The sequence below is a fragment of the Nanorana parkeri genome, unplaced genomic scaffold (assembly GCF_000935625.1).
Source record: "Nanorana parkeri isolate BGI_ZX_2015 unplaced genomic scaffold, ASM93562v1 scaffold466, whole genome shotgun sequence".
NCBI classification, from domain to species: Eukaryota; Metazoa; Chordata; class Amphibia; order Anura; family Dicroglossidae; genus Nanorana; species Nanorana parkeri.
In genome coordinates, this window is record NW_017306734.1 from 708995 (window position 1) to 720460 (window position 11466).

The following is an 11466-nucleotide window of genomic DNA, read 5'->3' on the forward strand; positions in this document are numbered from 1 at the left end:
CTATTTTATCCAGGTCCTCCTGTAATGTTATAATGTGTAAGCTGGTGTCTATTACCCTCCCAATTTTAGTATCATCTGCATACACGGAAACATGGCTATTAACACCTTTCCCAATATCATTAATAAACAGGTTAAACAGTATAAGGCCTAACACAGAACACTGGGGCACGCCACTGACGATCTTAGACCAATTAGAAAAAGATCCATTTACTGTTACTCTCTGGACACGTTCCTGTAGCCATTTCTCTATCTGTCAAATGCTTTTGCAAAATCCAGGTACCCACCGGCCTTCCTCCATCCAGATCCCTACTCACCTCGTTGTAGAATGTTAGAAATTGGACAAGAACGGTCCTTCATAAATCCATGCTGATTATCACTTATAATACCTTGGTCACGAACAAAATCCACTAAATAGTCCTTTATCATTCCCTCATACTGTTGATGTTAGACTGACTGGTTTGTAGTTCCCTGGTTGGCATCTTGAGCCTTTTTTGAATATTGGTACTTCTGTTGCTTTAAGCCAGTAGTGGTGAACCTATGGCACGCGGGCCCCTCGATTAAGGGACTGTGACGATTATAAGACTCAGAATTCTCTTGTGCACCAGTTTAGAGCACATGCAGGTCCCTCCACATTCCACAGAAGAGATGCTCTCTGGCTGTGATATTTTATTGCCCCAGTCCGAGTGAAATTCCGAAATATCTCTGCAAGCCTTTTTATGACTGTCATTAATTAAAGGCATGGCACCAAACATTCATATATTTGCCAGTGGACAATTTATATCAACAATCAGGTCTGGAGAGTTGGTGAACCCGGTGACCTCCGCATTCTCTCTAAAGTCATAAAACCTGAGGTTGAAAATCAAGCTACATTTTATTAAATTTGGAGTTGGGCGGGGATAGGTAAACTAAAAGTTCATCCTCCGCCTTCTTTCCCACCCCAGCCCTGCCTAGGGGCCGGCTCCGAGACACCCTCTAAGAGGGGCTTATAAAATATTCTGTGTTGGCAACTAGAGTGGCTCTTGGTTTTAAACATCATCGAGGAACTAGAAGTCTGAACATCGCAGAAGAGTTCCCCTTTAATCTTTGGACATTATCTGCTGGAAGTCTGCTTGAAGAAGAGCCCTGCAGACTTCCACTTTGCTTCTTGAACTCTGAACTCTGTCAGAACTCACAATTCCTGGACTGTTGAGTATTCTTCTTTTATTCCCTTTTATTTTGCTGTTGTATATATATTGTGTCTCTTTTTATTAAATCTTTTTCTGTATATTTTTTGGCACCGTTTCTTTTATTAAAGGACGATATAAAAAATCATTAAGCTTATCTCTATGTTCTAAATACGAACTCTCTCAAGAGTGCTACTGTATAGTGACTCCTGTCATATTCCTGTCTGAGAGTACAGCGGCATCACAGGCATTGTTTAAGTGTTTAAATTGTCGCATCATTTGCTGGGCACGGTTTGTGTTCCGAAAAACACATGGTGGCAGTGGAAGTTTGTGGGTAGAGGGTTAACTGCGGAGTTACCCAACCCTGGTGACGATCGCTCTCAGTCTGCTGGCCTGAGATTGTGTCCCACGAGCTGGGAAATCTCTGTGCAGGCTGAGGCTGAGAGTGCTATCGCCACGTCCTTTTGACGCGCACGCTCGGTTAAGACTTGTGTATGGTCAAGTGGGATTGACGTACAGCGGGTTTGGGCCGGGCGTATGTCACAGGGACCACTTATGATAATAGATCTGTCCATCCCGGATCGCCTCGGTACGCGATCCGGGCAGGTCACAACCATGCAGCAGAGGCCTCTAAACAGGCATATTAGACGGCTGCTCCCTCCTCGCTAGGACCCCGAGAGCGGCCGTCTAATATGCCTGTTTAGAGGCTGCCTCTGCCTGATTGTGACCTGCCCGGTTCGCGTATCAAGGTGATCTGGGACGGTCGGATCTATTAAGCAGCAGCTGCTCTCCAGGAGAGCTGTACAACCCCCCCTGGGAGCCAGTCGCACAGAACCCCTAAGAGCCCATATAGCCCACCTGAGAGCCCGCAGAGACCATCTGAGAACTGCACAGCGCCCCTGAGAGCTCACACAGCCCTCCAGAGACCCTGGAGATATCAGGCCGCCACCCTGGAGCAACACAGAGTATGCAGCCTTATATTATTCTGCATTGCTGTGATTTGCATTCCTCTATAGCTGATGGTCTTATTCTGCATTGCTGGGATTTGTAGTCCTCTATAGCTGATGGTTTTATTCTGCATTGCTGTATAATGTATTGCTGGGATTTGTAGTCCTCTATAGCTGATGGTCTTATTCTGCATTGCTGTATAATGTATTGCTGGGATTTGTTGTCCTCTATAGTTGGTGGTATTCTGCATTGCTGTATTGAATTATTATTGATTCAGCAGTTCCATTTAACTAAAAAATGTGTCCGGATAATTGAAGTCACCTATTATAACATTTCCCTGCTTCCCAGCTATTTCTATTTGGGAATGTAGGTGAGCCTCCTCCTCTTCTCTTATGTTCGGGGGTTTGTAACACACACCCACAATTAGTTTACGACTAGCGTCAGTCTTATCCAGTTCTAGCCACAAAGTCTCAACTCCATCGCAACTCTCTGCCGTGAGGTCATCTCGTATGTGCAGTTAGATTGTTTTTTACATACACGCATACCACCCAGATATAGCAGAATATAATACAGTGTGTACTAACAGGACAGGTCAGATGACCTTACTGGAAATTCAGATGGTAAGTGCGAGAGGGTTAGCACAAACCATACAATGCAGACATCCTGTGCAAGGGTGCTATATGGGCTGGCAGTTTCCCCCTTTGACTAAAAATCACATCAGCATACAGCTCTGCATGCTCATATAAAATCATCCTACAGAATTTTATTTTACTTCCATTTTTATTTATTTATTTTTTTCCACCTCCTGGTCCTGCTCCTACAAATGATGTAATCGTGCCTAAGCATTGCATCTTGGGAAGGTTACATCAGCAGAGCATTGCTGGAAAATCTCATCTGTAATCTCACGAGATCTCAGGGACAGACATTTTTCATCACCTGAGATGATCTGCATGATCGCATGTCCTAGTGCCAGAGTTCCAGGAAGGAAAGGGAGATCTAGTAACCTGCCCTTTAGAGAAATCTATATGGAAACCACGCTGATCAGCGCGGGGAAAAAAAAGGGGCAGGAAGCGTTTCAGGCGGCAGGCGGTGCGGATCGAGCGGAGCCACGAGGTCGCATGAATGGTCCCCATAGCAATGTATGGGATCGTTCATGTCGGCAGTTCAGAGCGGCCAAATCCGCGCGGCCCAACAGCCCTAGCGTGAACGGGGCCTAAGTGTGATGCAGACAAACTGCCTTTTTTTTAATAGTCTGCTTACGTTTTAGTCCTATATCAAACTGGCCTGTGCCTAAAGCATGCTGAAGTTCCAGACTGCCGCTCAGACACGTTCCCCTTTACAGTCATAACTACTATGCTCCAATCAAGGATTTTCATGCTCCCTAAGCAGTGTTGTTGATAGCAGCACTATGCCAGACTGCTGTGCTCTGTATGAGAGCAGCAGTCTGGACCTCCTGTGAGCTACCAGCATACAGGAATTATATATGTGGCTACACATTAGCACATTATTATTAGGTGGCAGATGCTACTTGCTTTCAATAACTGACAAGTTGAGTGATATTCACTCAGGGAGGAATTAACTAAAACTGGAGCAGACAGAATCTGGAGCAGCTGTGCCTGGCAACCAATCAGCTTCTATCTTCAGCTTGTTCCGTTAAGCTACGAAAATGAAAGCTAGAAGCTGATTGGTTGCCAGGCACAGCTGCTCTGGATTCTGTCTGCTCTATTCTTTGTAAAATTCGACTGCTTGTGTTGTAAATTCCTTGGCCTCATTGACATCTATCTGACAAACGAGCATCACCGCTGTTTTTCCAAAATGAAATATCAAAGGTTGATAAATAAAGTCAAAAGAGAATGCATTCTAGGAAAAAAATTAAACTTTAATTCTGTACAGTCAGAGGCTAGTCAGACAAGGCTACTTCATCCAACCCTCTCAGGGCTGCACTGCCGTTTATGGAAAAAATGGGAAAGCAAAATTAACTTGATTTAAAAAAAGATCATACAACAGGACCATGGTTGTCCCTCTTTTCAGTCAGCTATATAAGTAATTAAAAAAACAAACAAAAAACAAATTAAATAAAAACCTTTTTTTTATCACAATGCAATAGGTGCTGCTTCTAGGTCTAGGCCAAGAGGCAGATCCTAGTCTTCTTTTGGCAAGTGATATTCCAAATTTCTTTGCCTCTTCCATAGTTATGCTCCCTTTCATTCTCCAATATACATAAATCCCACTCCTATCCACTGTCTACAGACAGCTGCCAGAATTATACAAATTAAATTAGCCATGTAGTTCACCTGCTTAACAGGCCGTTATTATGATCTCTGCTGCCAGGTTTAGTGGCACACTTAAATGTAACCTGTTTGTAAAGACACAGTCCATCTTTTCACTGTCATTTGGCCCCTGCTGCCTCTGCTCCTGCAGTCAAGGTTCCCCCCACAGTGCTTGACAAAGGAGTCCGTGATGTTGCCAGACTAATAGCTCGGATGCTCATATACAGTCTTTTGGTCATACACTACTATCATCGAGAAGTGGTTCCTTGCCCTCTGGAAGGTGAGCCGGGGACAGAAGTGCATGGCTCTGAGCACCATTGTTATGCTTCTTATGCGCACCAGAGCGCAGTGTAAGGCTGGTATGTTCTGGGATGAAGAGTGCCACTAGCAAAGAAAGCAACACAGAGCAGGCCCCAAACAAGAATGGTGGGCCAGGGATGATACTTCTCTGTGGAAGGAAAAGAAAGGAAAAATTAAAAAAAATTAAAAATTGGGACAGAAAGGGCTTTGGTGCACTTTTTGAAAAACAAAAATCATAAATTGATCAATGTCCTATCTTATTAAAAGTCCCCATAAAACCACAATATCATTATGGGTATCTGAAACAACATTAATCACACATGGGCACTGGAACATCTGTAATTTACCAATATGCATATAAAGCTTCGAGTGACCACTGCCAATTCTGGTGTAGCATAGGTTAATAGGAGATTCTACATGTGTAGCGGACACATACAGAGGCCTTGGTTCCTTCCTAGATAGCAGGGCTGTACATGCTTACCTCATCAGAAGGGTTGGCCATGTTGGGTTTAAGGACCTTGTCAGAAGGCACCGCATCAGTCATCTCATTAAGCTCCACATGGAACAAGTAAAAGACAAAGCCGTAGAGAGCGGGTCCCAGTCCATTGCACAAGCCACGGATTCCGGTAACCATTCCCTGCACTACACCTGTGTTGAGAGAAAAAAAACGTAAAATGTAAACGGCCATCATCATCTTTTCTGGCTTTGGCTAACACCTGGTATGAGAGTTATACATTTCACAATCGTTATCGCTACTAACGAATTCATAAATGAATGTCAAAGAAAGAACAAAGTAGTTAAACCTGTACACTTAGAGGTATTTTGACCTTTGGTATATGTCCTGCACAAACATGTATGTATCTGTTCAATGTAAGCTGCACAAATGTCTTTGAAACCAATCAGGAATACCGAATGCTTTTTGGCAGTCTATCTAATTACCGGTTAGGTTAGTCAGACTTGCAATTTATTTAAAACAAACAATATTGCTTTCCTGTTGATCTTCACAATAAGTCTGTAATGGTTTATGTAAATTGTAACAGACATGCACCTCATGACTGTTATGAGGTGAACAGACCTAGGATCTACCCCCCTAGATCCTAGCCTGTACATAGGAACTTGAATTCTCTGCTAGCTGAAAATGAAGAGACTCTGTCACCGCATTTTACAGTATCTAATGACAGCTTTACAATCTCAATAATATCCACTTATACTAGCCCCCACTGCTTGTGCAGTCTATGAAGCTTACTTATTTTACAGTAAACCAACACTTCCTACAGTGTTACACCTTGTACTTCCAGGCCGCCTGCAGACATGCACGCACTTTTCTCTTCTCCACCAGCTGCTGGAATGGCCCTTTTAGAAGTAGAAGTCTCACTATGCTGCTGAGAGGGAAGTGAAGGCAGCCCAGAACTATAAGGCTTTGACGCTTCAAGAAGTGTCAATGTCCTATGAAATAAGAAAGCAGATTATTCTGCATAGACTGCACAGAGTGCTGTAGCAGTGTAGCTAGTGTAAGTGGATATTATGGATCTTGGAAAAACTTTAATTAGCAGATATTGGGAAATGGGGTAACAGGGTCTCCAAGACCTGCCCCATGTCTAGCATTTGACTTTTTGTTAAATAAAAGGGACATGTTTTCCGTTGCTCTCAAAAACATCAATTTCTTGTATCCATTTGGAAACTGTGGGTGAGGTAGGTTGCTGCCAACATTTTGGGATCTGAAGCTTGCATAGCAAACATTAGGAACATTATAATACTTTTTTTTTTCCTAGTCTAAATTTAGTAAAACTACTGCAGGTGTAAAAAAATACATCTGGTGTGGTTTTAATTTTTATACAACAGACACATTTTAACACTAGCCAATCATATTTTTTGATATGTATTCAGAATAGGTCACCTCACCATTTTCACATGATCACAGTTCAGTAACCTACCTTGCTGATCAGGCTCTGCATTGCGTGACACTATAGCACTAATAGCAGGAAAAGTAATGCTTGACATTGCAGCTACTGCTCCTGCAGCCCACATCATCCTGAAACATTAAAAACTTAGTTTAAATTAAAGTAGCAAGTACACAAGTAACAAGCTAAAAGGTCTGAGCCATGATTGCCATTCATACTAGCACATTAAATAACCATCTTAATATTCTAAAAAAGCTCTCCATTTTAACTAAACATTACTTAGTTGTTCCTGATATCTTGTGTGTGTATTTCACCTGCTCCATCACCACTGTAGAAATAGTTACATGGGAAGGCCGGGGTGTGGTTACATGTGTATTCTGGATAATAGTGCGTGGGATGCACTAAAGAGGATGGAATCCTTAATGGAACGGAAACATAGGCACATGTACCACTTTCTCTGGACCACCACCACTATGCGAGTACTGCCTCCCCCTCCATGACCATCTACTTATCTGTTGCTTCCAATGACCCGGGAGCACATCCAGAGTAGGCCCACTCTTACATATCCACCAACTCTAACTGAAGGCTCATTTGCACATTCGTCCAGGCATCAAAGCTCCCGACACATACATGGCAGACCCATCTCCCAGCTCCATTACATCCCCACCCTGATGCTACTGCCCCCAGGCTCCCTGATGCAAAAGTCCTGGGCTCCCTTTCGTTATAGCTGGGGTGGGAGCCGGGAAGTTAGATTTGCTATACATGTGTCAAGGACAGCAGTGCTAGGACAAAATGTGCAAGGTAATCAGGAGTTAGAGTTGGTGGGTGTGTAGAAGCATCTCCCTGGCCAAAGACTGAGGTCACCCTGTATGTGCTCCCTGTTGCTCGGGAGCACCAGGTGAGTAGATGACCGGGGTAGGGGGGATAGGTGAAGTTCTGGCACAGCAGTGGCAGGGAGATTGGGTCGCCAGGATAGCCATGCAAGAGAGATAGGAGTCTGATTTGTGAGCTCATACTTTTCCTTCCCTGCACCTCTGTGCTCTGCCTAGCTCTAGAGTGCCACATCACCCAGCACTGTGTTAGCAGGATGGGTTGAGGCTGCAGGATACAGGAGCCCAGGGACATTACAGGAGGCACCCCTCCCATCTCTCTCCTTTGAACAGTAGATTTACCACACATATCTATCCTCATCTCCCCTCCCTCTCATAGCAGGCCTCTGGGACATTTCTCTGAGTTCCCTTTCACTTTATTGTGCCAAAACACATACCTGCCCCTTTTATCTCCCAACTTTGTACATGTTTTCTTGTTTAAGTGTTGTGGTGTGTTGAGGTTATGGTGTGTCATTTACTCTGTAGAAGCATGGGGGGGGGGCAATAGAAATGAGTAGAGGCACCCCCAAAACACACACATAATACACATGTCCAATGCATATTACAACAGGCAAGAACATGAAAATCCAACCTAAACTAAGTTCCTCTCTAAAAGAATGTAATGGCTCTGTAAAGATTGTAAGACTTTGCAAAGTACACCAGTGCAATATAATTACTGTATAGAAAAAAAAATATTATGCACCTGTAAGCAAAAGATACATATCAAGATTGATTTACTCTATATATCTCAAACTACAAAAGAAATACCTTTTGTTTTGCATATATTAGGTGGTTTCCACAAACAGAATCTGTTATTACTCACCACTGCTGAGAGCCAAAGCCGTACCAAGCTAACTGCAGGATCTGAAAGCCAAGCCCAAGTAGAATAGTGTTCTTATTACCGATAGATCTCATGAGAACACCCAGCACCACAGTCTGGAGACAGAATAAAGGATACTTTAAGATGCAGTATTTAGTTATTTTTTATTTATTACAGGTATTTATATAGTTCCAACAATTTACGCAGCGCTTTACATAGTTGCACATTCACATCAGTCCCCGCCTTCAAGGAGCCTACAATCTAAGGTCCCTATGTCACATACAGGGCCAATTTAGACAGGAGCCAATTAATCTACCAGCATATCTTTGGAGTGTGGGAGGAAAGCCACACAAGCACAGGGAGAACATGCAAACTCATTTGCAGGTAGTGACCTGACCAGGATTCGAACACGAGACCCCCAGTGCTGCAAGGCAGAAGCACTAACCACTACGCCACTGTGCTGCAGTATGTAATAAAACAAAAACCCAATAACTCCACATCAAAATTGAGCCTAGAACAATAATGTTAGAGCTCTAGTTTTTGTCAGTAATGCTTACATCTAGGTAGTGACAGAACAACACAATGCAGAGGTAACCTTTGGGCTCCTAATATATACTGTACAGCCCCCTCTCAACTTATGCATTTAGGGTAGAGGCTTTGTTGGTAGTTTTATCCAAGTTCAATGATGGACAATATCCGGAATGAGTACAAGGAGAGAACTCGGGCAAATAAAACTTACCTGAGCTAAAATAGACAATATTCCAACAACACCAATAAATGTAGCCACAGTTTCTGATGTAAAGCCAATCACCTGTAGAAAACAATAGGATTTTCTGGGTGATGCATCTTGTTTTTCATGAGCTGGCTTTCCAGATACAAAGATCCTAATGTATTTTATTTATTTATATACATACAGTATATTGAGCAAATGTGGAAATAAAGATTTCAGAAACTTGCATGATTTCCATTTATTTATACAACTCACAAAGACTATCTAAAGACAAAAGTTTCAACCCAAAGCTAAATCTATTTCAAAGGAACAAAAGGGCAAAAGCAGATGTTTAAACATACATAATAATAAAAAAAGATTACTGTAAAAGAAAATGTAGGCATATGTGTGTAGAAGAAAGCTCATTTTTAGTCAATGCGGTTTTTTTTTTTGGTTTACCTGTCTCAAGTAGAGAAAAAAGCTAGAGTACTGCCCAGCTTCAGGAAGGTAAGACAGAAAGACAGTTATACAGATGAGGAGGACCGTTGAATCCTGACCAACCTTTCGCAGGGACTGTAAAAAAGGAATACCGAAGTTATAATACTAAGAAGATGGAACCACAGATTATTTCAACCTACAATTTTAAATGCTGAAAATGAAGTATGTTCTCTCCGTGTTTAAAAGCATGCTTAAGACGTGAACCTTCATGCATACTTTTAATACCACTTATAAACATGTCTGTACATATTTGACATACTGTACCTGAAACAGAAATTTGTTGAAGGAACACTCATGTGCATATTGTAAGAGAACATGGCCTACAATAGCCGATATGAATATCCATCTAATGGCTGAAACAGTTTTCACTGACATCAGCAAAGGCCTGTGACATGCACCGCACGTGAAACCCTTAACTAGGCGCCAGAAGAACTTTCACAAAACTAAACAGAATAGGCGGAAATGTAACCATAACAAGTACATCCTTTCTGCAACTACTGCCTGATATCTATCTGCATATTTGTATATTCCCGCACTCAATCACAGATGTCCTGTCTATTTTCTACTTCTCGTCATAAAGCTGACTTTGTTATAAACACGGAAGCCACCAGATGAGATCTGAATAGTCCCTACTTGCCTCCTGATGCAGTTATGGCGAATTCCAAGAAACTTTATTTAAGTTTAAAGGCTAGGTCAGCGTTTTCCAACTCTAGTCCTAAAGGGACCTCCAAGGGTTATTTTACAAGTGTGATATTTAGACCCCGTTCACATTGAGCGATTTATCACGCGGTAATTCCCGCGATATCGCGGCAATTTACAGCGCGATATCGCTCTCCAATGCTTCTCAATGGGGCAAAGGGTCCTGCTATCGCGGGTCGTGTGTCGCTACAGCAGGACCCTTTTTGGAGCGGATTTAGCCGCGATTCAAGCTTGCTCAATGCAAGCATTTGCGTGATATCGCGCAAAATGCAAATCGCGCGACAAACACACGATTTGCGAACCGCTCAATGTGAACGGGCTCTTAGACTATTAAAGCTACAGGAACTCATTTCTAGAGCCATTTCCCTAACAAAATGTGATACTACTTTTCGCTATTTAAGCACCAACCAAATCTGATCAAAAGTGGAAAACCTCAACAGAATTTTGCTGCGGTTGTGTCCCCTTAAGGAAGATTTTCTCTCATTTCCCTTCATGGTAATGGTTATGAGACAATGGTTATGAGTAGCTTTCCTCAGCTCTAAGACTCTCCGCACACCTCTGTGTGATACTCACACTGCTCTCAGCAGTGGATCACAGACTCTCTCAGCGTTGTCCAACAGGTCCCTTGGGTCACCGACCTTCCTGACCTCTCCCAGCCTCCCCCGGCTGTTCCTTGTGCATCCAGCACACACCTGAGTCTGCCTGTGTCCTTGTGCTCCCTGCACACACGCGCACACACACACACACACACACACACACAAACACACCTCTGAGCACTGGGATGGCTTCTTAAGGAGGCTGCTCTCAGCCACCTGATCAGCCCAGGCAGGTCATTGGCAACACCTGGCCCCAGGACTGGAGATTTCCTCCCACCAAGAACACTAAGAAATCTCCAGAGCTCCAGATCCCAGCTACAATTTTGAAAACCTGGGAGGAATCTGAAAGGCCAGGTTCTTCCTTATCAAATGGTTTACTCTCTGGACCCTCTCAGCCCCTCTGGCTGAGAGTCCTGGGTGCCATAGTTGCCAAACTACACAGTGGCATTGCCTTATACTGCCACAACATATATATACTGTATATATATACACATATATGTATGTATATGTATAACTTATGTATATGTATATATATGTATAACTCACCAATGACCTAATAACAGCTAAAAACAACAGCCACTATTCCTTACTCTTGCTATTAGACCTTTCTGCTGCTTTTGACACTGTTGACCACCCGCTGCTCCTCAAAAAACTCCACTCGCTTGGCCTACAAGACTCTGCTCTCTCGTGGTT

The 11466-nt window shown here is 43.0% G+C and overlaps 1 protein-coding gene across 1 annotated transcript in view; it reads right to left on the reverse strand.

Moving 5' to 3' along the window:
- Positions 1-4480: 4480 nt before the first annotated feature.
- The window catches only part of LOC108790344 (hippocampus abundant transcript 1 protein-like), a 29618-nt gene continuing 22632 nt past the window's right edge, over positions 4481-11466 (reverse strand). The window contains exons 7-12 of the mRNA XM_018560580.1: positions 9440-9553; positions 9011-9082; positions 8275-8387; positions 6616-6713; positions 5163-5329; positions 4481-4829 (exon numbers count right to left, since the gene is read on the reverse strand). Coding sequence (XP_018416082.1) covers positions 4617-4829; positions 5163-5329; positions 6616-6713; positions 8275-8387; positions 9011-9082; positions 9440-9553 — 777 coding nt within the window. The 3' untranslated portion in view covers positions 4481-4616. The remainder of the gene's footprint in view (positions 4830-5162; positions 5330-6615; positions 6714-8274; positions 8388-9010; positions 9083-9439; positions 9554-11466) is intronic.